Here is a 27850-nt window from a genome sequence, read left to right on the forward strand (position 1 = left end):
AAATACCAATCAATAGCATAATTCACGTTACCAACAGTTTCGCAAGACCACACACTGACACAAAATCATGAATCATCCTTTTCTGTTCATAATTAAAACTTTAAAATGTATTATTGAAGCAAAAGGTAGTGTAGAGTAAGACCCTACCTTCTACCACTTTTTGCATGCGAGAGCATATAATGTAAAATTGATGAATCTCATTTTATACATGTTGCATACTGTAAATTATTAAACACATTTTTTAATAAAAAATTATTAAATACTTTTAGAGTAATATTTCTTCCTCTCCCGTCATAAATTTAATTAAGAGAATCCATTATTATGTTACCGTAGTACTAGCGAGTGAGCATTACTTATGGAGTATTGAATAATTAGTTGATATTTATTATAGTTACAACTCGGACAATTATAATTTTTTTTTTTGAAAAATATAAAAAATTATTTAATATACTTTTAAAGCAATACTTACTCCTCTTACATAAATAGTGAATCTCATCATAAATTTAATTAGTAAAACCTATTACATAAGATGAATGAGTATTACTCCAAAGCACTAAACAATTCAAACCATTACAATAACCATTGATTATTCATTAAAATGATTATAATTTAAGGAAAGAAAATATTTCTCTTTAACCAAAATCTGAATTTTATTTTATTTATAGGAAAATGCTAGAATTACAAACATTTTTAATTTCTTTTTACAATTGCTGATGTGGTGAGTAATTATTGGTTTTATATATACAATAAGATTTGTTTTTTTTTTGGTAAAACACATGTATTCATTTATGTAATGTATTATAAACCCGATTTAAAATACTAGTATAACTATTTTCATATGTGTTCTAATAAGTATTACTGTTTACTAAAAAAAAAATTAAATAAATTTTTCTACCTTCTTGTTATCTATTACTCCCTCCGTCCCCAATTGTTTGACCTGTATTCCATTTTGGGATGTCCAAAAATTATGTCCTGTTTGAAAAGTCAAATACCATTAATTTATTAACATTCTCTTTATGCCCTTAATTTATTTGTGGGAGCTTTTTTTGTATTTAAAAAAAATTAAAAACCTAAATTTTGAAATCCACTATACATGTCATCTTTATTCAAATTATATATAAAAAAAAAGTTTTAAAATAATTTTTTGATAAATTTGTTTAAGGGTAATTTAGGAAATTTTTAACTTTTTTTAAAGAGATAAGACATTTAATGATATTTCCCTAAATAATTGGATTTTTCTAATTATGCCAAACAATTTGAGACAAAGAGAATATTAATTTTTTAAAATAAAAAACTAGCGTCTCATCGTAAAGTAATCCAACATTCATAAGTGTTTGAAATTTGTTTTATCATAAGGTACTTTATGATAAAACAAATTTCAAACATTTATGAATGTTGGATTACTTTTGAATTTTGTATTTATGTAAAACAAAAAATAAAGGGGAACAAAAGTTTCTTTTTTAATCTATATTTAAAAATTCTACTAACTTTTGTAAAATTAATTGATGAATCATAGTACACATCTTTAAATTTCTTCTGCATAGACATAGCAATGAAGCACTGCTGAAGGATTAATATATTTATATACATTCTCTGTTGGCTGAACAAAAACACAATTTAAAAAGGCGCTTGAGTTGCACTCCCTTATTAGGTCGAGTAGAAACAGTATCTCCAGAAAAATATAAAGAACAAAGAGTGATGAGACTTGAGATATAGGAAGGGTGGGACTGCTGAGAGCTCTCTGAGTCACTGAGTCCTAACAACTAACAACACGCCCACGATAGTTGCTGCCAAAAAGTCTCAAGGGTCCCAACTTTCACATTGACAACTCTCTCCATTTCTCTTTTGTATTCGTATTGATGAACCACTGTGGCACTGTCTGGTCTGATCTCTCAATTCTCAAGCCTCCAGTGAATACAACACAACTGAAAAAAGATTACCCATTAACAACAGGACCATTTTCTGCTGGACCATTTACAACCTTTTCCTCATTACCTTATATGCACCCTTTCATATATGTTAAGCGAATACAAACATGGATGTCCGTCGAAAACATCAGAAATTGTCAGTTGACTTAAAAGGGTTTTTATTTTTTTGTAAAACGATGCCCCATAATATAGATTAAACACGAATCATTCTGTTACAAAAATAGCTTGATTTTATTGATTTTATTGTTGCTAAATGCAAAAATATTACCCTTTCTAAAAAAAATATGTCAAGGCAATAAATAATGTGATTTTTTTATATAGGTAAACAAAAGAGGTTATAAATGTGCTTAGCTTTAAATGAGTTGCTTTATTTTCTTTTCATGAGGATGGCTAGCCTAATGCTAATGGTAGCTTGTTATTATTATAAATTGGGGAAATATCTTTTTTGTGTTGTACACTTTGAAGTATTGAATGAAAACCCCCCTTTTGTCTGGGTGGAGGGCCTCACCAACACAGTGATAGAAATTATGAATAAAAAAAATAAAAAATAAAAAAAGAGAGAAAAAGATAAAGCAAAGGAGAGAGAGAGAGAGAGGGGTGGGGGAGAGTGTGGGTTCTGTACTGTCTTAGCCTGTCCCCCCCACCCAACACAGTCTCTCTCTCTTAAACAGTCTCAAGTCCAAAAGCCACTACTCTCACATTGGCTTTTTTTGCCTTTTGCTTCTGTGCTTCCTATGCAATTGTCTATGTCTGCTGCTTCTGCTCCCTCTTCTCAGTACCTGCAAATGGGGGAGGAATCATACTTTGAATTTCTTGTTATTATTTGATACCCACTTCTTTTCTTATCATCTTTTAGCTCTTTGGCTTGTATCCTTCCAAACATGACTTTCTTGTTGTTTTCTGTTCATATGCTTCCACTCCTCTCCTGTTTTAGCTTTGTGGGTACCCCTTAAAATAAAATTAAAAATATGAATTCCTTGTTTTGATTTGACCCCATTTCCCAATTTCTTATTAGTTTTGGTTTTGTGGTAGTACCCTTTGCTATGACCACTTGACTACTCTCATCCCCTCCTTTTTTTTTTTTCCTTTTTTTTTAATTTTTTTAATTTTTCATATTCTGGTGGTGTTGGGTTGGCTATTTGGTTTTACTTGTATTGAGCCACACAAGAACCAACTCTGGGTATTCATGGAAATTGATCTGAACCATGCAGTGAGTGAGGTGGAGAAGAATGCATATTGTAATGGGAATTGTGGCAAGGTTGGCTGTGTCTGTTGTTTGTCCTCTTCTACTTCTTCATGTTCTTCAAATTCATCTTCACCTCCCAATGTGTCTTCTTCCATTTATTTGGAGCTCTGGCATGCTTGTGCTGGCCCTCTCACCTCTCTGCCCAAGAAAGGAAATGTGGTTGTCTACTTCCCTCAAGGTCACTTAGAACAAGCTGCCTCAGCCTCTCCTTTCTCACCCATGGAGATGCCAACCTTTGATCTCCAACCACAGATCTTCTGCAGTGTTGTAAATGTTCAACTTTTAGTGAGTTCTCAATTTTTTGCCTTTTTAAGTTTTGATTGAATTGTGTGTGCTTCTTCTTTATAAAGTTCCTCCAATTTAGCTCACACACAATTTCATATTCTTTTTACTTAGTTATGATGTTTGTTCTCCCTTGAAACAGGCAAACAAGGAGAATGATGAGGTCTACACACAGGTTACTTTGCTTCCCCTTCCAGAGGTATGATTCTATTGCTGCTTGGTTTTTAGCAAATATTAGTATTTTATGTCAACAGAAGTAAAAAAAAAAAATCAATGTTCTAGTGACTTCTTAGATTCTGGTCGCTTTGAAATTAAATTCTCTGTTACAGTACTCCTTTGTTCTAGGAGGGTAAAAAAAATGTCACATACAGTGCACAAAGCTCCCACTTTTATGGGGTTTGGGAGAGGTGATATTTTGATGATGATGCCAATTTTGTTTGTTTTGTAGTTGGTGGGAAAGAATTCAGAAGGAAAAGAGCTTGAGGAGTTAGGGGTGGATGAGGAAGGGGGTGGAGGATCACCCACAAAGTCTACTCCCCACATGTTCTGCAAAACACTCACTGCTTCTGATACCAGCACTCATGGAGGCTTCTCTGTTCCTCGTAGAGCTGCTGAAGACTGTTTCCCTCCTTTGGTGTGACTTTCAAGATATTATATTCTCTCCTTTTCTAAATAGATAATTTAACTGAGTCACTCTGATTAAATTGATTTGCAAAATTGATTGGATTTCCTTTATTGTAGGATTATAAGCAGCAGAGGCCCTCTCAAGAGCTTGTTGCAAAAGACCTGCATGGCGTGGGATGGACGTTTCGACATATTTATAGAGGTAATGCTGATAGAACTCTGTTGAGGTTTAATTGACAGAAACATTGATTGAGTGTGATTTTTATTTCTTTTCAGGTCAGCCAAGGCGGCATCTGCTCACTACAGGATGGAGTCTTTTCGTAAGCCAAAAGAATCTTGTTTCAGGGGATGCTGTGCTCTTTCTAAGGTATATATGCTTATCAAAATTCTAGTGGCATTTGGTCACCACATCGCTCTCAGTACATTTCCTTTCTCATAGGAATGAAGGCATATTTTATTTCACCTTTTCTTAATGAAGAGTATCTATTATACCATAAAATAAAATAAAATAAATCTACATATCTCAAAATGTCAGAATTTTTTTTTTAAGGACATATCAGAATTTTTCTATTCATGTAGAGAAATAGACAAATTTCATTTGCTACCTAATTGAACTAAACAAGTAACAGACATTTAGGGGGAAAAATTTTCAATGCCATGCCTTCAAAGTAACATGTTCCATTTGGTGTCCACATGTGCCCCAATGTGTCCACCATCTAGTTATATTAATGTCTTCAAAGTTCAAACATTTATGATGATCTTTCTAGGGGTGAAAATGGAGAGCTGAGGTTAGGAATTAGAAGAGCTGTTCGACCAAGAAATGGTCTTCCCGATTCAATTATTGGCAATGAGAATTCTTATCCGAAAGTGCTTTCACTAGTGGCCAATGCAACATCCACGAAGAGCAAATTCCATGTTTTCTACAGTCCAAGGTATTACCTACTGGCCATCATCTGCTTATTTTATCTAAGAAAACGTACCTTATAAACTATTGTTAAAATTGTTGTGTTTTCCATAATATGTTTCCTATCAACTTAATTGACAGTCTTGTTTCTCAGGTAACTTTGGTAGTTGATATCAATAGTAAATATGATTGCAGTGGATTTTTTTTCTTACTTAAATCTTCTCTAGCTAAGAATTTAATCTGTTAATTTAGGTCATGTATGTTTTATGTTTCATTGAAGCTTTTGAATTAAGGCCTGAGTTAAGGCTTGTGTGGTTACTAAGATGATGATAGCCTGTAGAGGAAGTCTTAACAAACCAGATGACTGAATTCTTGAGTATGCTAGTGTATTTTATATTCACCGCATGATCTAAAGGGCAAGATTTAACAAGGTAATGAAACATACGTGCGGATTATAAGCGAGGCCAATTTGAACATATGTGCTAGAAAGAAATAAAGAAACTGAGAAAGAAAAGGGAAACTGAAGCATGTTCTTTGTTCCTTGTTAAAGCAAAATAACACAAGCACTAGCAACAGAGTGCTGCCAAGAGAATATAACTTATCTTAGTAGGGTGAGAGACACTTAATGCTTTGAATGAAAGCAACTTAATTGAGATTGTAGAATATGGCTACAAATCACATGTCTTGCCTCCATGAATGTGCGGGCAATTCGTTTATACATTGGTAGTTCATGGATGTTCGACGTTTATGATAAGATGTATGAGTGTACATGAATTGTGGGTGGAATTATAAGAAACTATACAAATGTGAGTAGTCCTATATGTTTTTTGCAAAGTCTGCTGATGGGTTTGGGAGCTTCCATCTTTGTTCTATGGATCCAACCATGTCAGTTTTCTAGGAATCCTCCAATAACACCTCTCAGGGGCTTCTCTCTATATTACGTTAAATGTGCACAATGATTAAAGGATGACCTGCATTCTCCCACCCTAAACTATAAGGTCAATTACAATGTCCTCTTTAAACTTCAAATCTCGGCAACCAACCTTCTAGATTATGGGGTCAAGTTGCAATGTCCCTCTGCCTTTAAAGTTTCTCTAATTTCCATTTACCTTCAAATTCACACACTTATCACATTTCACATGATCATGTGGTTTTTTTAAAAATATTATTATCAAATGATAAGTATGTTAAAATTTAGGTTCATATGACTCAAATTGAAAGGACTCTACTAGTGGGGGCATTACAACTAATCGCATAGTTTAGGGGTTGATTGTTCGAATTTAACTTTTAGAGGGAACATTGCAAATGATCCTATTGTTTAGGATGTGAAAGAGCTTAACCACAATAGTATGATAACCAGGCCCTCAGCATTGGGCAGGTTGCCCCTTGGTTGTGTTATCAAACAGCTCCAAAAGAGTCGAATATGCTGTTTGTTGTAGACCATGAAGTTGATGTGAGGGCGGAAGAGCATTTGAGTGTGGAATCATGGAAATGCTCAACTTTAGGAGGTTTAAAAGGTTTCAATCATGTAGGAAGCTGGAAAGATCTGTGCTTCCAAAAATTTTTATATAATTTTTAATATATATAACACATTGAAAATAGAAATCTAGAATTTGTATTACAATATATAAAATTTAAAATATTAGTATATCTAATTTACATATATTAGAGATAAAGAATGAAAAATTAGTCATTGAATAGGAATTCTAAATACCTCTCCATGTGACCTTTATATCAAGCTATAGTTTTCCCCTTTTTTCCCTCTCTTTCCCCCCCCCCCCACACTTGAACTCATTATGATAACTCTCTTGTTTTATTTTCTATTTGGGCATTTTGAAGTCTTCCCAAATTGAAAAGCTTTAATCATGTGATGTGAATTAATAGCACTTACTTGCATATATATTGAAAAGGTGTCTGTTTGTTGTCTTACTGATTTTTAGAAACTTTTAAGCATACTTGGTAAAGCATATGCTTGGAGAGAAATAACTTTGTAACATGTTCTGTTCAATGCTGAACTGCAGGGCAAGTCATGCAGATTTTGTCATACCCTACCAAAAATATGTCAAAAGCATCACCAATCCAGTGACAATTGGGACAAGATTCAAAATGAGATTTGAAATGGATGATTCACCAGAAAGAAGGTCTTCTTTGATTTCATTTGATTACATGACATGAACAATATTTTTGCCTCATGATGATTCTCTTCTCAGGATATAATATCCGATTCTGCTTCCTCACAGGTGTAGTGGTGTAGTCACTGGAATAAGTGACATGGATCCCTACAGGTGGCCTAACTCAAAATGGAGATGTTTGATGGTGAGCTTTGTTGTTTCTCTTCAAATATTATCAACTATAGTGAATGTACTTAAGTTTGAGATACCATTGAATTTTACTCAGATGATCTTTTATAGTACATTTTCTTGATGTAAGTTAGCAGAAAGTCCCCCACCACCAAACAAACAAAAAAGTGCTAATAAACACCTTCACATAGAAATTTGACATCATGATTTAATCACCATTCTGGAATCTAGTAATTACCTAGGGAACCACTCTTTACGTGCAGATTATTGTGTCCATCCAAATGAATTTTTGGTCTAAAATTGAATTAAATATGGCTATGGCAGGCCCTTCAATGAATACTGTCTTAATGACATTTAAACGCATATGATGAATACATTACACATGTATCTTTTTTGTGTCATGAAATTCATATTAAAAAACAGGAGTTCTCTAATGAACATGACATGTCCATTTTAGCATTAATGTCTTCTATAATACACAATAGGTAAGGTGGGACGAGGATATAGCAAGTGATCATCGTGATCGAGTTTCACCATGGGAGATTGATCCTTCTGTTTCCCTCCCACCCTTGAGCATTCAGTCTTCCCCAAGGCTTAAAAAACTGAGGACAGGTCTGCAGCCAGCCCCACCTGACAACCCTGTAACTGGTACAAATCTTTCCAATGAGCTACTAAAATTAGCACTTAGTTATTTGTATTTTCCTTCAGAAAAAAAAAAAAAGTTATTTGTATTTTCCATTGAGATAGTCTGATTTTTCTTGCAGCAGGAGGGGGTGGGTTTTTGGACTTTGAGGAGTCTGTAAGATCCTCTAAGGTCTTGCAAGGTCAAGAAAATATAGGTTTCATATCACCCTTCTATGGATGTGATACTGTAAACCGTCCACTGGATTTTGAGATGCGATCCCCTGCACATCAAAATCGAGCATCAACTGGGATTGAAAAGTCTAATATTAGTGAGTTTTTGACGGCTCATCCCACCACCTACACAGGCTTTGTGGAATCTGATAGATTTCCAAAGGTCTTGCAAGGTCAAGAAATATGCCCACTGAGATCACTGACAAGAAAATCTGAATTTAATTTAGATGCTTGGAGAAAACCCAGTCCCGGTTGCAATTCTTTCAACATGTATCAAGCATCCAAACCCAATTTCTATCCACTGGAATCAGAGAGCCTTCAAAGCATGTATTTTCATTATAAAGACATTTATAAAGCTGGCTCAGATCCCAGAATGCGCTCTTATGCAAATAACTTAACAAGAGAGAATGTCTCATTCAACCCATCTTCTATTCAGACAGGGGTTATAACAAATGAATTTGGAAAGCCAAATCTACCAAATGAGCATAGGCCAGCAACACACGTGCCTGCTCCTCCCACTTTAGGGACAAATATGAGAAATCCAAAAGATGAAAATTTTAATGGAATTGTGACTGGCTGTAAACTTTTTGGGTTTTCTTTGACTGGGGAAACTCCAAATTCACAAGTTTCTGGTAAGAGGAGTTGCACTAAGGTAAGCTACAATACAAGCAACTTTGGATAGTTACTAGCCTTTTTTACTTCCTTTGCCCACTTATGTTACGTAATATGAGTGAAGGTTCACAAGCAAGGCAGCTTAGTAGGAAGGGCCATTGATCTCTCAAGGCTAAATGGATACGGTGACCTCCTGAGTGAACTAGAACGGCTGTTTAGCATGGAAGGCCTTCTACAAGATCCTGATAAAGGATGGCGGATTTTGTACACCGACAGTGAGAATGATGTAATGGTCGTTGGGGATGACCCATGGCAGTAAGTGTCTCTTGTTAGAAATAACTTTCTGCTATTTGTTACATCTAATAACCAGTTTATTGTGTGATGGTAATCAAATTAAACAGCTTTATACACCTGGGCACATTTTTGTTGTAAGAAAAAAAAATGTGAGAGAGAGAGAGAGGTTTGATCTCTCCTCTTACCCCTGAAAATAATTGTAGTAGTAGTAAATGAAAATGAATGCTATTATTATTATTGGTAATAACAACAGTGTTCAATGGCCGTGGCTGAATAAGTTGAGATTAATAAGTTCTCACATTATGGTAGAGTACATTTCAGAGAGACGCATGTAGGGAAAAAAAATTTTAAATACAAGAAAGATTGCATCCGGTGAAGCTATTTTGTTTTTCAGTTGATTCATATAGTAGTAAAATTATATGATTAAAACATGTAAAAATAAAAACAAAAGAAGCAGTGGAAGGAAACTGGAGATAATGAACTTTACAACGCAAACTGATGGCACTATGAACCTTGTTTATTGTGGTTCTTTTGGAAAATCTAAGGTATAGATCGTGACTCATTCATGATTTTTGTGGTTGGTTTTTATTTTCTGGTGGCAGCGAGTTCTGTAATGTCGTGTCCAAGATTCATATATATACCCAAGAAGAAGTGGAGAAGATGACCATTGGACTGATCAGCGACGATACTCAGAGCTGTTTGGAACAAGCACCAGTTGTAATGGAAGCCTCGAAGTCTTCATCCGTAGGCCAGCCAGATTCTTCTCCCACAGTAATTAGGGTTTAAGGATTACTGTTGTATTAATAAGTATTATTATATGTTTGATCTGTTTGTGTGTGCTACTTATAAACACCTGCTTCTGGCTACCTATCTCCTTTCTGGTGAATTCTAAGTTCAGTGGTTGCTATTATTAATGAAGATATTGAACAATAAATTTGCATGCCTATGCCACAGGGAAGTCCTAAGTTCATTGAACTCTTTCAAACGTTTGGTTTATTCTCATCCATGCAGAATGTTAGGCAGCCCCGTGGCTGATGCTTTGTTACATATATTAAGGCAGATTGATGTCTTTTACCAACAATTTCTTTAACTTTCTAACCACCTCCTTTGGTACTCTTAAATAAAGAGCCTTTTTTTAATGGTCAAAATTGTTGGTGATTCATTGATGGCTTTACTCTTTAGAACTCTTCTGATAATTTCTCCCTGTAAAAATTTTCATATTTTCTTCCTTTTTTTTTCTTTGGGTTTTTAGTGTCAATTTTTTACTTAGTCCGTCCTTTTGACCTAATGAATTCTTTCTTTTTCTTTTTCTTTTTTCTTTTTTTCTTTTTTTGGTTTATGTTTCTGTTTTTGTTTTATTAATGGATGGTTCAATGTAAACCCAATAATGACACTTTTCACTGGGGGAGGCTTCAGGGTTAAAAGAAGAGTCAAGGTCAAACTAATGTGCTCGAATGTGGAAGATTTAAAGCTTCACAGATATGGTCCAAACGCATTATTTTCACAGAGACGCCGAGGAATTTTCTATGTAATGACAAAAAGATTGGGAACAAAATGTCTAAATCCAACAAAAAGACTTAAGTACATATGTCTCATAAGTTTTCATGGATATATGTTCCTTGATTGCCGTTACGATCCATTCTTTAGGGTTGGAGGCAATGTGTAAAGATCTCTACATCAAGAGACTGAAATCAATTCTTTATGGATACAATTTGAAATTTTTTTTTTTTTTTTTTTTTTTTTTTTTTTTTTTTTTTAAGGATACAATTTGATTGGAACAGTTTTAGCTTGCCACCAACCAAAGGAAGTCAATACCGTACTAACACTAGCAATATTTTTTAAACACATACAAAATATGTTTTACACCACAATTTTTTTTATTAAATGCTAATTTTAACCAAGGCCGCCATTGAATTACATTGTTTTCATATATTCTCTAATTTTGCAAAATTTTAAGATGATTAAATATCAATAATTGTGTCAATCAAATATTTAAAGTTCAAGATTTTGTAGTTTAAAATTATGCATCAAAAATAGGTATAAGGATCCAATGGTAAACAAAGTTTGATTGGCGTGAAATTTGATATGCATGTTAAGAATATTAAGAACATGTAATACAATAGTGAGATTTTCATATTATTATTCCAATAAAAAGTTATTAGATGGTGTAACATTACTATATATATATATATATATATATATGGTGTTACTTAACCCCAAAACTATACACTAGTATCAACCGTACTAAAATATTTTGTTCCCCTAGACAAACCGAAATAGTCTCCGATGCAAAATTAACTCCCTTGCCACCGACTACAAGCTTACTTATGTTTCTCCCAGACCTTGATAAAAAATAAAAATAAGGTCAAATAACAAATTATATCCTTTAACTTAAACATATTTTTAAATCAATTCTTTAACTTTCATTTTTTAAATTCCATTCCTTCAACTATATCTTTTTTCTCTCTTTTTTTTGTCCTTCCATCTAGTTCCGTCCAATCTCACTACAAGTTTTATAATATTATTTACTTTCCCAAATCAACGCCATTTTGGTTGACGCCATTTTGTTTGACATAATGGTACAAATTAGACAGCCACAAAGGATTACATTGTAAACGAATGCAAGTTGAAGGACTGCTAAATTGAAACTTAACATACTAAATTGAAATCATATCTAAGTTAAAGATAATGAATATAAATTAGTTTCAACTCCAGCATCTTTGTTTTTAATGAGACATGGCAAGCTAGTTTGAAGTTCATGCCTTAAATTTATCTTATTCAACCAGTGAACCAGAGAATATTCATCTTCATCTAGACTTTTCTTTTCTTGACGCAAAATTTTATATTTACTGTAAAGAATCTCAAACAGCTTGGGCTGCATGTATGATTCTCCTGGAAGGAACAAGTGACACTGGAGGATGCTTCAGTCCAGCAACTTAAAAAAGAACGCACAACTTCTCTCCTACTGTTCCTTAAAGAGTTCACGACCTATAATCATTCGTCTGATCTCACTAGTCCCTGCCCCAATTTCATACAATTTGGCATCTCGAAGCAGACGACCAGTTATATACTCGTTCACATATCCATTACCACCTAAACATTGTATAGCCTGCAATATTGAATATAAGCAAACTTTTTTTTTTAACTGGTAACACACCCAGTGGGTCTTAAACCCACAACTTCAATCTCTATCCCATTATTATGAAAGAAGTGTCATTTAAGCTATAACTCATTGGCAATATAAGCATACTATTTTGCAGGAATTGTACTTGTATGCATGTAGTCTATTCAATGAATGAAATCTCTATTGCTGCTGTAATGCTACTGGTCACAGGTCAAGATAAGGAGGGGCTCTGTTGGATTGGTTGTACAGATTTCTTAGTGGGGGAAAAATAAGAAATTTGCATGAATTCTTATGTTACAGGCTTCAGCTAGGGCATTCAAGCAATATGGCCCTACACGAATCAAAGGGGTAGAACAGGACCAACTACAGATCTTCAGTATTTGTTGAGTTTATTTTACTAAGGATCCCTGCTCATGTTAGCATAGACAAATTCTTCTTTGGGAAGGAAGAAAAATCCCCAAGGATCAAGGATTAAGATATGCATCAAGTGAATAAATGCAACCATTATATAAGCATAACAAGAATAAATAAGAACAGAAGTTGTGCAATGAACTTTCACCTGTAAAGCAACTTGGGTGGCTCTTTCAGCTGCACAAAGTATTACTCCAGCACAATCCTGAAAATTTGTGTTCCGGTTAGTTTATGATTCAGTTTGCATCTTATGCTGCCATATGAGAACCTTATAATTTTTCTCTTTCATGAATGAAAAAAAATATATGTGACAGCATTGCCATTGCTCCATAATCATTCATAGAAGCAATAGAAAACAGCAAAACAGAAATTATAACAATATCAAATTGGAGGCAATTCCAAGGGGTGGAGCAGGGGGGGCATCATTCCATGGCAACTTTGCAGTGTTTCTTCAAACTTGATCAAAATCCATTTACAACAAACATATGAATGGAAAATCAATAGATGACAATATGCAACCATATCAATATGTAGACACACTTCAATAGCCTCCCTCACATGCTAGCCTGCCCAATAACTTTGAAATGAATGTGGGCTTTGCAAGTACAAAAGAACACAAGGGTTGAGCTTAAAAGAAAAAGGAGCACTAATACAATCCTGGAGAACAGATTATTCTTCATGATTAAGCTTTTAGAAAATGGGCCAATAATGTATAACATCACCACACACTAGCATTCATATTGATGTAGACTAATAGAAATCATAAGTAAAACAAAGAACAGCCAGTATTTGCAGTCAAAACTTGTCTGCCTTCTTTAATTGTCAATCCAAGGGTAATCCTAAAAGCAATTTTTTTTTTTTTTTTTTTTTTTTTTTGTGGGTGGCTAATAGCCAAAAAAAATGAGACATTTATTATAGCTTTGATGATTGGAGTGGATTTCAAAAGCTCCAACATTCACCAGCAAAATTCATTTCATTATGGACCCAACTTTACAATATGAATTTGCAATGAACAGGAACATGCTGGCTAGAAATTCAAATATTGTTAGATGCATTAAAATCTGAAGAATTATACTTGGACCCAAGAAAGTAAAGAGAAGGAAATATCAAAATTTAAAAGGCACCTTAGGATTAGTTTTTCCACTGTCACAGTCTCTTGCAACAGAATACACATAGGACCTGAAAAAAAAATGATATAGTTAATTTCTGCCACATGAAAGATAAATGACTGTAAATAACAGTGCATCATAAAATCAGAATCCCATGCCTGGAGGACTGTAAAGAAGTATACATGTCGGCAATTTTACCCTGCAATTGTAGGCCAATAATCAACATAAGGGTTAGGATTCACGCACTGAAACAACTACACAACATCAGAATAATCAGTTGTGTCAATAATAATCATGAACCTGTATAAATTGAAATTCCCCAATTGGACGACCAAACTGCTCACGCTGTCGAACATAAGGTAGAACAACATCAAGACATGCCTGCATGATACCTAGAGGCCCAGCTGCCAGTACAAGCCGCTCCAAATCAAGCCCTGACATCATGACATAGACTCCTGAAATCAAAGGCAAACATCTTATTAGAGATAAGACTTGGGTAAAGTAAGATAGACTGTCATCATAAATTGCTACAACAAGAACTAGAAACATTTCGGTTACACTATTAACGTGACATAATAACAAGACCATTGGCGATTATAATTCACTTTAACAAGAAATTATGATTTTTGGGGGGGAGGGGGGACTATACTTTTTCGGTAAAACTATTAATGTGACATAATAACAAGACCATTGGTGATAGTAATTCACTTTAACAAGAAGTTCTGATTTTCCCACGGGGTGGGGGGGGGGGGGGGTTGTGGAGTTTAGACAACTGCAACTTTGATTAGCAGTTCCAAATCAAACCAAAATTACGAGTAATTAGGTTCCCAAAGTTTCAAGAGCAATTGGGTTCCTAAATTTATAAGAGTATCCTAAGCATGTGCAACTTGTTGGAACTCACATTAGGCATCCAACATAATTAAAGAGATTTCCTTCCAGTAACAAAATTATGAGATTATGGAATGCAAGACCTTTTCCTTCCTGTCCAAGAACATTTTCTTCAGGAACAAAGCAATTTTCAAAGACAAGCTCACATCTGCTCAGACCATTCCATTGTTAGTAGAAGATAGGGAAAGCAGAGTCAGAATTGGACTTCAACAAAGATATTAGATTTAAAGAAAAGTAGAACGTACGTATCACTTCCGCGCATCCCAAGTTTGTCTAATTTCTGGGCAGTACTGAATCTGCAGTCACCAAAAGAACTAACATTTACAAAAACATCATGGATTCAAGATGTTCCTGTTTCAACCTCCTAAGGTAATTTTAATTTTAATTTTTTTTAAATATTCCTATTGTTACTTTATTTTGCTTTTAATCATTTCAAGCAATCTTCATTTTTATTCACATTGGGTGTCAATGAAAAGAAACCATTCCCCCTTGTTCAGTAGTATCTATTTAAGAAAATTAACATATTCTCAAGATGAATGCCTACCTCCAGAAAACATGTTTATTCTCAATATATATGTGTGTGTGTGTGTGTGTGTGTGTGTGGTATCTTTCCCAGAACCCTCCTTACTTCCTCTATCAATCAAATCATCATGCAGTTGGCGTAGCCACAGTGCATTGCTCATCTAAACTTGAGGTGGGAGTCACAATCATGTTTTAAACAGTTTTGATCATGTGTACAAAAGTCCCAACGTTTGAAATATTGTCTGGCTCATACTAATGCTATTTGCAACCAGTGCACATGCCATCTATGAAGGCCCATTACCAAAGTTCCCCTCTTGGACTGGCTATAGCCTAACATTAGATAATTGCTCAATTATATTTCCCAATGACATCTAATAAAAATTTTGACTTGCACATGTGAAAAGATAACACTAAATCAACTCTAGTGCAAGTACCCGGGCATTCCCTTTTCGATGATGAATGCTGTGATTCCTTTTGAGCCGGCTGTTGTGTCTGTTTTTGCATAAACAACCTGTCCCAGTTCTACAAATCAGTTGTAAGAAACACATGAATATAAGAAAAGTAATACAGTCTAAAAAGCCAAATTGATAGTTGTATAAGCTATTAAATTCTGTTATCATCCACAATTTTGACCATGCAATAAGGCAAAACAAAATGCCTTTTGAGGACAAGAGTTGACTCTTTTCCCTTCAATTTTAATTCAAATAGATTCAAGAAAATTGCAGTTAGAACCTAGATGATGTATGATTATCTATCCACAAACGAAGACAGGTGATTCACTTGCATGCATAAGAATATGGCTCAGAAGCAAATATAATTGGTTAACACTAAAAAACAGGAAAATTTTCTAGCTTTTTTTTTTGGGTTAACATTCAAGGGGTGCCTTTATCTGTTCAATTGATTAAACCATATATTTTCAACCTTGGAGTCATTCTCACTGAAAGAAGGGGATTTTGTCCCTACTGTCAATTATTTAGAGAAGATGATCGTACAATCATTCAAATAGAATGCTGTCAATAGAACCCAAAGAAAAATTTAAAAATAAAATAGGAAGCCAACTTCATATTAATTATTGATACACTGTACGCTAAAGAAGCTTCTTAGCATTGAGTTCTGAACGTTGAAACATTAACCTCACAAGATGGTGGACCTAACATGAACATTACCAGAGAGAAACTAATCACAAGTCACAACACTACAGCGTATCTATCATGGAGCAAAAGGTTGCATCTATTTGAATCTCAAATATTAACGCCAACCCTAAACTTGTATGCCACTAAGTGGCATCCCTCAGTATATGCTACAGTCCACTGGTGAGGACGTAGAGAGTTGACCACTAGACACAGAAAGTAATGGCTATTCTGTGGCAGAATACTCTCTACAGAGAACTATAGAAAATCTGAAATCCTCTCATGTTCATGAGAAAAGAAATTGAAAGTATAAATTTCAAGATCACACTGTATGTTGGCAAACATGTACCTCATACATAGTAAACTGACATTTATTTTGCCAACATATAGTGAATGGTTTTGCCACTAGATACATTATACAATTAACTAATAATGTGCGATGATAATAACATGCATAACCAGAGGAAAACAATTATAACAAGAATACCAATGTTTGAGCAGCTGGGCCATTGGTGCACCACATCTTGTTCCCATTTATAATATAACCCCCATCTACCCGATCAGCCTTGCATTTCATACTAACAACATCAGATCCAGCTGAGAAAAAAAAAAAAGACAAATCAGTCAAACTATGAAAAGAAAAGTTACATAGGCCTCAACAACATCTATAAACATAAGACAAAAATGGAGTAATAGTGTAAATAAGTTACCATTAGGTTCACTCATTGCAAGAGCTCCTACATGCTCCCCACTGATAAGCTTCAAAAAAAGAGATTCACAAGGTTAGCAAAAAGAAGTAAACGACAACAGAGCAAATTCATCTAAATATACGAAGTTGAAGATGGAAGGGGGGGAAAGTGGTGTTGTGCATTAGAAGAGAGCAAGTAACATTCAATTCAATTCAATTTACCTGGAGGTTCTTCCCCTTTTTTCATCACAGTTTAATTCACTCAAATTACCATGATTGGTCAAATTATGACCTTATTATGGATTATATGAGGCATGGAAAGTTTTCATATAAAAAGCCGTTGGTGTTGGCAAACCGGTGGAGATCAATTTATTTAGTTCATTAAAGTATTCAACCATCTCTTTCAACAGATTCATCAAAAACTTTTTTTTTTGATGAGCCATTATTTTTTATTGGCAAGTTGCACAAGTACCCCATGGGTTCTAAACCCACAAGCTCACCTGAGACCTCCATCCATTCTTGCGGGAGAAAGAAGTGACATTTGAGGTAAAACTCATTTGCTTGATGAGCCATACTTGAACCAACATAATTTGCTATACTATCCATTGCTATGTTATCATTGATCTTCTTATACTTTACTTGCTAGAGCAGTTATCTGAATAAGTAGTATTAGTAACCTAGACCAAGTATTTGTCATATGAATAAGCCATGGCTGTAAATAATGGGAATTAATAATTTGGAAATAGATCAATAAAGAACCTTTGGCAAGTATTTCTGTTTCTGGGCAGTGTTTCCATTCCTCACCTACAAAAAGGAAGGAAAAGGGCGTTAAGAATAAGTAATATCTAAATATTATTACAAACTGAAAAATAGTTCTCTTTATTACCAATTGATTAATGCAAAGGTTAGAATGGGCACCATAGGAGAGGCCAACAGACCCAGAAGCACGACTTATTTCTTCCATCGCTATACAGTGATACAAGTAACCTAGACCTAGTCCTCCATATTCCTCTACAAGAGAACCAAGAGTTAACTACTGCAAATTCTGAAAACAGGGTGGAACATGATGACAATACATAAAAAATGAACTAAATTGCGGAACCAATTCTTTGTAGTGGGACCAGACTTAGTTCAAGTAACTTAACGAAGAAAACTTATTTTGGAAATATAAACACTTGGTTCAATTAATCCATATTTTGGAAATAGCAACACTTAGTTTAATTAACTTAATGAGGAAAACTTATTTTGGAAATAGAACCACTTGGTTCAATTAATCCATATTTTGGAAATAGCAACACTTAGTTTAATTAATTTAATGAAGAAAACTTATTTTGGAAATAGAACCACTTGGTTCAATTAATCCATATTTTGAAAATAGAAATGCTTAGTTCAATTAATCCATAATCTTAAACAATAAGAAATAACACAGCCCAAGAGGAGGAAAAAAATTTGTTGCAGATGAATATGGAGATCTTCCATCAAAACATACCACAAACCATAATACAAGGCAGTGAAAACACTTATAGAAGGTGGATTAACCAAATTCTTCTATACATTTAAAACTCTACCTGGTGCTGTAATTCCATGGAGATTGAATTCACCCATGAGTTTCCATAAGTTAATCCCCTGAAATAAGAAAACGAAATACATTCATAGCTTAACTACAGGATAAGTAGAGTTTATAACACGAAAAAAGTATAACTTGTACATACCTGTGGGAAAGAATTCGTTTGATCTATTTTTGATGCATGAGGGGCAATGTTCCCTTGAGCAAATTGAGCGACACTTTCTTTGAACTATAAAAATTGCATAGAAATATGTCAAAATGCTATAGGCATTATAGAACCTACTTAGCAAGTAACATATGCTCTTTTTTTCTTTTTTGTTTCTTATAGGTAGAAGCATATGCTCTTTGAAGAAAGCTTTTCTAAAAAATAGCTAAAAAAAGATTCTTAAGTTAGATCAAATTCTTCAACAGCTTCTTGTGTTACAAGGAGAAGCTTAGCAAAAACAAACACATAAGTGCCTCTTCTTTCATATCAACATGAAACTAAGTCAAAATGTTTTTTACAATTTTTATTGACAGTTAATCGAAAACCAAAACAGAAGTTTGAGGAGCTCACTGACAAAAACAAAATCAGTCCCTACTTTCTTCTTTTGCAATAAAAGCATCTCTTTTGCAGTTATTCAATCTTTTACCTAAAATAGAATATGTAAAGTGAAGTAAAGCGTAAAGGGCAAGCACACACCTAATTGAAGTAAAGTGCATATTTGAATCAAATATAGTAGTATCTTATAACCTCTAATAGAAATATTCATGACATATAATAAAAATAAAAATAAAAACTTTAAAAAAAAAAAAAAATCGATATCTTTCCTATTTGCAATTGTATAATGTTTGTAAGTTCAAATTTTACTTTTAAGTTATTTCAATTTCTTAAAAATTTTATATAATAAATGAAAACAATTATCAATGAACAGTATTCTAATAAACTAGTCATAGAAAGTTTAAACATAACATTTTATATAATTCTCTTGTACTTTACAAAAATACACAACCATGATAGTTATGATCAAAACATCAAATTAAATCAACATATATCTAAAAGGCTTTTGACATGTGAACAAAGAAACTGCTTTTGTAATACAACACCTCGAGATTAGCGTATGTATAATAAATCAACGGACCATGTCATTTCCTTCAAAGATTAATCAATTTGTTAGATTAACAACACACTGATTTGAAATCAACAAAAAACGTAGCACTATCATTATTACCTAATACTAATCAAACAAATTAGATTCATAACACAATTTCCCAAGCAAATCACAAACAAACACGCACGCACACACAAAAATAAACCAGAAATATACCTTATATTCACCAAGAATATAAAAGGCAATCCCATCCTTTTATGAGCTGATACTTTGGAACGCACAAACATAAACAAAAACACACATACATACATACATACATGCATACATATATTGAGAGAGTGAGAGAGAGACCTGTATCTGAGTATCATCGAAGAGTAGAGCGGTAGAAAAGTGTCTCTTCCTTGTGAAAATACTGGCACATACAGACCTCGCTGCAATAAACCTTTGCATCGCTACGCTATCTAATTTTTGGTTTTGGAGTTCAAAAGAGAAAGAAAATTACAAGGAAAAGCAAATAGATTAATTGAAAGAAGCGGAAGAAGAAAGAAGAAAGATACAGAGTAAGGAATTGGTTTCTCAAAAAAAAAAAAAAGAGTAAGGAATCGCTATAGCAGTATAATTTCTTTTTCTTTTTTTTCTTTTTCTTTTTTTTGATAGAACGGTATAATTTTTTTTTTTATAAGACACAAATATACATAAAACACGCCAGCTGGTAGCGAGTATAAATTTAAATATAGCTTGTCTGTACTCTGTCGTCCAAATATGGTAGTTTAGATTATCTAAGGGTGTCTATAAAGTACAGCCGAGCTCATATGAAACCTCTGAGATCGTTTCAATTTCAAAGCCTTTATATGGTTTTATTATTGGTTAAAACTTAAAGCTAATGATGTGATTTATATAGGCGGTCTAGATTTTTTATTTTATGTGACAAGTTGCTATAATTTGAGAGATGTTTCTTTAAGTTCACTGGACTTGGCACAGGTGATAATTACTAAAGAGGAGTGGAGTAAGTGACTAAACTAGTGTGTAGTGTATACGAGTGAAACTCACCGGTTTGTCCTGGTTCATGCCTGCTTCGGTCCTTGATTAGGCTTACGTGTGCTAGTGAGTCAATAATCCTATCCTATCCTAATTCCTATCCTATTCTACCTCTTTTTTATTTTAAATACCATACAACTTTTTAAATGAATAAATTATTCCATTCTAAACTATAGGATCCACTTTGTCATGGTTTTCAATTTTCATTATTCTAACTCAATTTTTTGAGTTTTGAGTTATGAAAACTGTTAAGGGTCATTTGTGAGAATCCAGGTGGAAAGAAAGAAGGCCCAATAACAAGGGCAACAAAGAATCAACAAAGCAGACAGCAAAACCATTAGGCCCAAGTGGCAGGAATAATGGATCACAGACCCAAGAAATAAACAAATGGGTCTTGAGGAGGCAAGTGGGCTTGAAGAAGCCCGAAAAGAGAGAAATAGCATCCCATGAGCAGTGTATGAGATAGAAAAGCAAGAAAGGGCCGCCACAGGCCCAAAGTAATGCAAACTAAGAAAGTAAGGGGTTTATGGCAGGCCCATAAACCCCAAGGATGAGAATAAGGTTATTGGGCCAGGGAAGCCCAATGAAGTTAGTAAAAAACCCATGGGAATGTAGAATTAGTAAAAGGGCCGAGGAAACCCAAAGAAAGCAAATGAGCCGAGGATGCCCAAGGGAAAGCCAAGAGGGACATAGGAGCCCATAAATAAAAGCAAACCAGTGGCCATGCCAAGCCACTGAGAGAAGGAATAAACGGCTGGCCTAAAAGAAGCCCAGCAGGATTAAGTTATTACAGCAGGAATAATAGAACGACATTGCAAGAAATAAGGGAAACCAAGGAATGGGCCAAAGAAATGTAAGACCCATCATCAAATAAAGCCCAACTCCTGAAAGGAGCGAGAAAACAAAAGGCAATCCACATAAGAGGTCAAGAAACACGGACGACGAGCCTCCAGACCACGGCAGATGAATGGGCAGCAGGCAAGTTTTGGACACAAATGGAATGAAGGCACACGCAAGGCCCAGGCACCACCAGCCTGTACCCAGCCAATATAGAGCATGGTGAGGTCGGGGGGTCAGAGAATCAGAGGGCATGGTTTGGTGGTGGGGAGAAGGGAAAAATCTATTTTGAAGGTTCCGGCTTAGGCTCTTTCGGGGAGGTGTCCTGCTGGGATGACTTACTACTCAAAAGAGGCAAGCTGAGTTGGAACCATTAAGTGCATGCCATGAGGGATAGGGAGAGAGAAATAATCCAGACCATAGCAGGAAGGGTGCCACAGCAAACTAGCAAACAAAATACTCTTCCTTATCTGGCGTTGGGAGGGCGACACACAGACGGAACAGTGATGGTCGACCAGTACACCTAGACCAGACAAAGGGAGTTAAGGGTTAAAACAGTAAAATCGGGTCATGTCAGGCACTATAAAAGGAGGGTCTTGCCGTGAGCAGAGGGGAGGAACAACGAGAACTTTGACTAAGAAATAGAAAACTTAAAAGAAATAGTAAAGAAAACGAAGTGAGAAGAAAGAAAGAAATAGTGAGAATTAGAAAGGTGGGCATACACCGGTAGATTGGTCTCTTCTCTCCCTCATGAAATCCGGCCCTCTGTAAGAAAACTCGAGAGTATCTACGCAGAAAACCACTCAGACCCATTTCCCTCAGGGCGGTTAACCTCTACGGCAGGACTCCTTCCTGAGAGATTGACTGCTTTGAGGAGGAACGTTCTTCCCTTTGTGGTTCTGCTCCCGCGGATTGGATTTTCGGTCGATTTACTCTAATATTCCGACTAACCCTTGCGTATTAACATTTGATGTCCTCTGTTATGCTTTTTTTTTTCTCTTCCGTAAAAAAAGAAAACAATTAGTATTGTTGTTGTAATTGATTTTAGGGGCTATTTGGTCAATTCCCCATTAAGTGGCTAGATATTTTCTGTTTATTTTATTATTATGTCTGCCTACCATGATTTGTCTGAAACAATTTCGCCTGCCGTGAACACGTCCCTGGCAGACTTGGCCTAGTTTGCGCACAAGCCGGACCAACTTAAGCTAAAGCTGGGCCGGTCCCGACTCTCTTATCCAGAAAACTTGGGCTTAGTGCAGCAGGAGGCAGCCCAACACCATTAGCACAGCCCACCCCCTTACAATTGGCGACTTCACTAGGTAGTTAGGAAGCAAATAGGGGTAAAAAAAAATAATAATAATAAATAAATAAAAAGGCCCCTTGCAAACAATGCCACCAAAGTCCAGAACGACACGAAATATGAGTGTCGTACCCTCGCAAGTAGAATCCAGGCCAACAACGCCCCACCAACAATAACTTAACCAAACGGAAGGTGCCAACAAAACGATGGTTGATCCTCAGCCACAGATAAGAGTCCCCGCAGACAATGTCAACACTTTTATTGAAGTATTGCAATCACTACAGCACTCGCAGCAACAAATGATGGAAGAGATTCGTCAACTAAAGGCGGACAAAACAAAAGAGAAAGGCAGCCAGCATGACCCAGAGCATGCGGCAGATAGAGAGGAGACACTGGTAGGAGGTGTCCCACGGAACGCAAAACAGCGCTTCATTACTATGGCTAAAGTAGCGGCTCTCTTGGAGTAAGAGAGAGCCAGAACACCAAAGGAGAGGTTTTACACACGAAGACCTCCTTACCCTCTAAAAGTACTCAGCAAACCATACCCCGAGAGGTATGAGCCAAGGAACTTTGCACAATACGATGGCAGGAAGGGAAGTGCAGTTAAGCACGTGAGCAAATTTATTGATACCATTGGCCCTTACGTAGCAGACGAAGACTTATGTCTGCGGGAGTTTTCAAAGTCACTATGTGACCGGGCATACACCTGGTACATCGGCTTAAAACCAGGATCGATCCCAACTTGAGATGACATGGTGGATGTATTTTACACTAAGTACTTCCACGGAGAGGAAACAGTAACACTCGTAACCCTACAAGCGACCAAGTAAAGGAATGGCGAGGATTTGATAGAATACATCAAGCGGTTCAGGGACATAGCACTTGACTGCTACGACTACTGTGAAGAAAGGACCTTAGTAGAAATGTGCATGACCAACATGATTCGGGAATTCAGAGCTGTCCTGGAAAATCTAGAAATTTCCCAATTCGCACAACTATTGCAGAAAGCTAGAAAGACGACTCAGTCTGTAAAACCCAGTTCAGACAAAAGAAACGCCCCGCAGGCTATGGCAGTGTCCACTGGAGAGCGGAGGAGGAAAACAGAGGGGAGGGAGTATGATACGCCCCCACCCTTACCATGTACTCCTAAGGAATTGGATGTGCTGCTAGACAAATGGATAGCAGACGGGATCTTTAAATCCAACCAGGTTTCTAGAGAGCCCACGGAGGAAGAAAGGAGAGATCGTCCCTTCTGCCGCCTGCACAACTATGTACAACATCCCACCGCAGAATGCTTGGCGCTTCGCAGGTTGGTGCACCGCAGGATTAAAGAAGGCACATTGGAGTTAACCCAATAGGAAGTCCAAAGAAACCCACTCCCGAACCACAAAGGAAAGGGTATAGTAGTAGTAGTAATATGCGCAGACCCGGGAGAGGACGAGGAAGAAAACTTGGCCTTACTTGCCGCGGCGATTACCACTCTACAGCAGAGTGCCAAGTTCAAAAATTTATTTGACCAGTTGGTACTTACAGCAAAGAAAAGGAAAATAGCCACGGAGGGTTTGGTGAGTATCGCCTCCGGGGCAGGGGTGGAATGCTTGTCAGCAGAAATGCCAGAAGACAGAGCCCTCCTATAGGAATTGATAGAAATCACGTTCAGCAGTGAGGATATGGAGGTGGGACACCCGGATCACAGGAGGCCTCTCTATTTAGCAGCATCCATAAATCAAATCCCCATAAAGAGGGCCTTGGTGGATACAGGTGCTTCCGTAAACCTCATTTCGTTGAGCACATTGCAAGCAGCAGGAATTTCAGAAAGAAAGATCCAAGGATGCTCAATGGAAGCAACGGGGTTCGGCGAAAGAGGTGAGTACACCGTAGGCCACATTCAGTTGTGGTTGAAAGTAGGCCCTATAGCTTCTTTAGCTCGTTTCCATGTGGTCAGAACAGAAATATCCTATCATGTGCTTTTGGGAAAGCCCTGGTTACACAAACACCGACTAGTCCCATCTACCTACCACCAATGTGTGAAAGGAAGATTGAATGGCAGGATGATACGCATAGCTGCAAACCCCTCGCCATTCGAGCAGGCAGAAGCCCACTCAGTGGAAACCATGTTTTATGACCAATGGGCTCTGTCTAGGGAAAACTCGGTTTCAAAGCCACGAGAACCTTCGTGCCTAGGTGGGAAGATGTCCAAGGTGACCCAAAACCCGATCTAAGAGAGCTACTAGCGCGAAAGAAGAAAAGAAAAGAAGTGTCTGCTGCAGAGCCAGACGAAACACCTCAGTGCATCAGGGTCCGAGGCCTTGATGGCAGGATTGTGTATAAGTTATGAAGGCGCGTGGGGCCCACAAGTGAGATGCAAGTGGGTCCCACCTAAAAAGGACAACATAAGAGTTTTTGGCATGTTGCGTCACTGAAGAAAGTTTGGGAAAAGAAGAAGAGAAGGATGGGGAAGTTGCAGCAAAAAAGGACACACAGGTTGTGGCAGAGGAAGAATTGGAAGAAGTTGACCTAGGGTTTGATTCACGAATACCGAGGTTTATCTTAATTAGTGCAAGCCTGACAGGAAAGGAGAAGTCAGAACTGATACTGCTGTTGAAAGAATTCAAAGACGTTTTTGCTTGGGACTACAGTGAAATGCCAGGACTGGATCCCAGGCTAGTTGCGCATACATTAAATGTAGACCCAGAGGCCAAGCCGGTGGCCCAGCATGCCAGGATATTTCACATAGAGATAGAAGGGCAGATAGTCAAAGAGGTGCAGAAGTTGCTGGCCGCAGGATTCATCAAGCCTATCCAGCATCCTCGCTGGCTATCCAACATAGTACCAGTGAAGAAGAAGAACGGCCAGATAAGATGTTGTGTAGATTTCAGAAATCTCAACAAAGTCTGTCCAAAGGACGAGTTCCCATTCCCAAACATGGATTTACTAATAGATTCCGCGGCAGGAAGCACCATGTTTTCGTTCATGGACGGTTTCAGCAGATACAATCAGATCAGAATGGCACCAAAGGATGCAGAGAAAACTGCTTTCAGAACACCCATGGGCAATTTCTACTATACTGTGATGCCCTTCGGGTTAAAAAATGCAGGTTCAACTTATCAACGAGCAATGACGACCATATTTCACGATATGATGCACCAGGAGTTAGAAGACTATGTGGATGACATAGTGGTTAACTCAAAGAGGAGAGAAGAACACTTTTGCGTGTTAAAAAGGGTATTCGAAAGATGCAGAGTTTTTAAGTTAAGGATGAATCCCCTCAAGTGCGCATTCGGAGTGTCCTCTGGGAAATTCTTGGGTTTCCTAGTTCACAGCAGAGGCATAGATGTGGACCCGGCCAAAGCCACGGCCATAGCAACTATGAGACCTCTGGCCACAGTAAAAGAGTTAAAGAGCTTCTTAGGAAAAGTCTCATATATCCGGAGATTCATCCCTGGATTGGCATCAATCACCTCTGCCTTCACTAAGTTACTCAAAAAAGGGCAGAGTTTTGAGTAGGGGGAAGCGCAGCAAACAGCCTTCAAAAGGCTACAACAGATAATGATGAACCTCCCCACGGTGTAGGCCCCTATCCACAAAAGACCACTGCTACTTTATTTGGCCACCAACTAGTATGCCATCGGTGCACTAATCGCTCAGGAAGATGGAAATGGTACCGGGCAGGCAATATACTACATCAGCTGTGCATTAGAAGATGCAGAAACCCGTTACCCAAGGGCAGAGAGAGCATGCTTGGCCATTGTATACGCTTCGCAAAGGTTGCGTCACTATTTCTTGGCCTACGAAGTATGGCTGATGACTAAGTCACATGCCATTAAAGCTCTGTTACAACAGCTAATCCTCTCCGGCAGAATATCCTAGTGGTTGCTACAGTTATCACAATACGACTTGAGAATGGGGACACCTAGGGCAGTAAAAAGTCAGGCTATAGCATATTTATTGGCACAATTTCCAGGAGAGGAAGAATTCCCGTTGGATGATGAAGTTCCAGGGGAAGTAGCCATGGCAAAAGAATTCAGAGAACAGTGGGTAATGAAATTCGATGGGTCTTCTACTACCCATTCCGGAGGGGTAGGAGTAGTTTTGTATCGTGAAGAAGACAAGGTAGTGGCTCTGTCATTTAAGCTGGAATTTCCCTGTTCAAACAACACAGCTGAGTATGAAGCCTACCTAACTGGGCTTACCACGGCTCTCGAAATAGGAGTCAAACATTTGAGGGTATTAGAAGATTCGAACTTGGTTGTCTGCCAGGCCAAGGGGAGCTTTTCCTTGAAGGCGCCTAGCCTAGACCCATACAGAGCGATGGCCCAAAGAATGGAAGAAAAATTTTTAACCTTCGAAATAGAGCATGCTCCGTGAAACAAAAACTGGTTTGCGGACGCATTAGCCACACTGGGTTCACAAATAATCTTCAAAAGGAGTAACACCAGGATAGAAGTCAGCAAGAGGGAAGAATCCATCATTGAGGTGTTGAAGGAAAAGTTCCGGGAGGAACAGGGCGAAGGGGATTGGCAGATCCCCATAAAGGAAATCTTGATAAAGGGAGACGATGCAGCAGAATTAAAGATACTAAGAGACTACGCCTTGGTAAAAGAAGAGTTGTACCGCAGGATGCCAGGTGGGGTCTTATCCAAATGCATGGGGCAGGAAGAAGCCCAGAGAAAATTGAAAGAAATACACGACAAGACTTGCGGGTCCTGCGGAGAAGTCAGTCTTTACCGCAAACTTCAGAGGGCAGGCTTTTATTGACCAAGTATGGGTAAAGATGCAGATCAAGTCCAAACCCAGTGTGGGACCTGCCAGCTTATGGCAGACAGGGAGGAAAGTTACGCTGTATTCGTCAGCGAAGATTGAAGAAGCCCTTTCATGTAGTACCTAACAGAAGGCATCCTGCCATAAAAGCACAGTGAAAGGTACAAGCTTAAGAGGTTGGCAACACGTTACTTCTTGCATAACATGGTCCTTTTCAAAAAATGATATGATAGAGATCCTTTGAGGTGTTTGGGCCCCGAAGAAGCAAAAGAAATGATAAAAGAAGTATACTCAGGGGAAGAAAAAACTTCACAGATTCCTGCTGCAGATGGGCTACTA

General features: G+C 37.0%; 3 protein-coding genes across 6 annotated transcripts; 2 read left to right on the forward strand and 1 right to left on the reverse strand.

Moving 5' to 3' along the window:
* Positions 1-2324: 2324 nt before the first annotated feature.
* Positions 2325-20213, reverse strand: LOC126726252 (isovaleryl-CoA dehydrogenase, mitochondrial). Of its 3 annotated transcripts, none has more exons than XM_050431488.1 (15): positions 19927-20213; positions 18630-18713; positions 18486-18543; positions 17804-17928; positions 17677-17721; positions 16940-16988; positions 16717-16826; positions 15534-15610; positions 14823-14873; positions 14661-14725; positions 13990-14144; positions 13848-13888; positions 13705-13759; positions 12729-12785; positions 2325-2707 (listed from the first exon to the last, which is right to left on the reverse strand). In XM_050431488.1, the coding sequence occupies exons 1-15, from the start codon at positions 20023-20025 to the stop codon at positions 2624-2626; spliced, it is 1155 nt and encodes a 384-aa protein (XP_050287445.1). In that variant the 5' UTR covers positions 20026-20213; the 3' UTR covers positions 2325-2623. The 3 variants fall into 3 exon arrangements, with proteins under 3 accessions (XP_050287445.1, XP_050287438.1, XP_050287448.1); XM_050431481.1 differs by lacking the exon at positions 2325-2707 and adding an exon at positions 11721-12154 and having other exon boundaries at positions 19927-20208; XM_050431491.1 differs by lacking the exons at positions 2325-2707; positions 14661-14725; positions 14823-14873 and adding an exon at positions 11721-12154 and having other exon boundaries at positions 15534-15621.
* Positions 2688-9989, forward strand: LOC126726239 (auxin response factor 4). 2 transcript variants are annotated; one of them, XM_050431462.1, is made up of 12 exons: positions 2688-3459; positions 3599-3655; positions 3905-4090; positions 4198-4282; positions 4357-4447; positions 4848-5012; positions 7006-7125; positions 7225-7300; positions 7770-7932; positions 8049-8791; positions 8876-9066; positions 9648-9989. In XM_050431462.1, exons 1-12 carry the CDS (start codon positions 3115-3117, stop codon positions 9829-9831), a joined length of 2406 nt encoding a protein of 801 aa, XP_050287419.1. In that variant the 5' UTR covers positions 2688-3114; the 3' UTR covers positions 9832-9989. The 2 variants fall into 2 exon arrangements, with proteins under 2 accessions (XP_050287419.1, XP_050287427.1); XM_050431470.1 differs by having other exon boundaries at positions 8052-8791.
* Positions 20214-26653: 6440 nt separating the features above from the next.
* Positions 26654-27118, forward strand: LOC126690312 (uncharacterized). The gene has a single exon (XM_050385446.1). It carries the CDS (start codon positions 26654-26656, stop codon positions 27116-27118), a length of 465 nt encoding a protein of 154 aa, XP_050241403.1.
* The last annotated feature ends 732 nt before the right edge of the window (positions 27119-27850 follow it).

The sequence above is a fragment of the Quercus robur genome, chromosome 1 (assembly GCF_932294415.1).
Source record: "Quercus robur chromosome 1, dhQueRobu3.1, whole genome shotgun sequence".
Classification (NCBI taxonomy): domain Eukaryota; kingdom Viridiplantae; phylum Streptophyta; class Magnoliopsida; order Fagales; family Fagaceae; genus Quercus; species Quercus robur.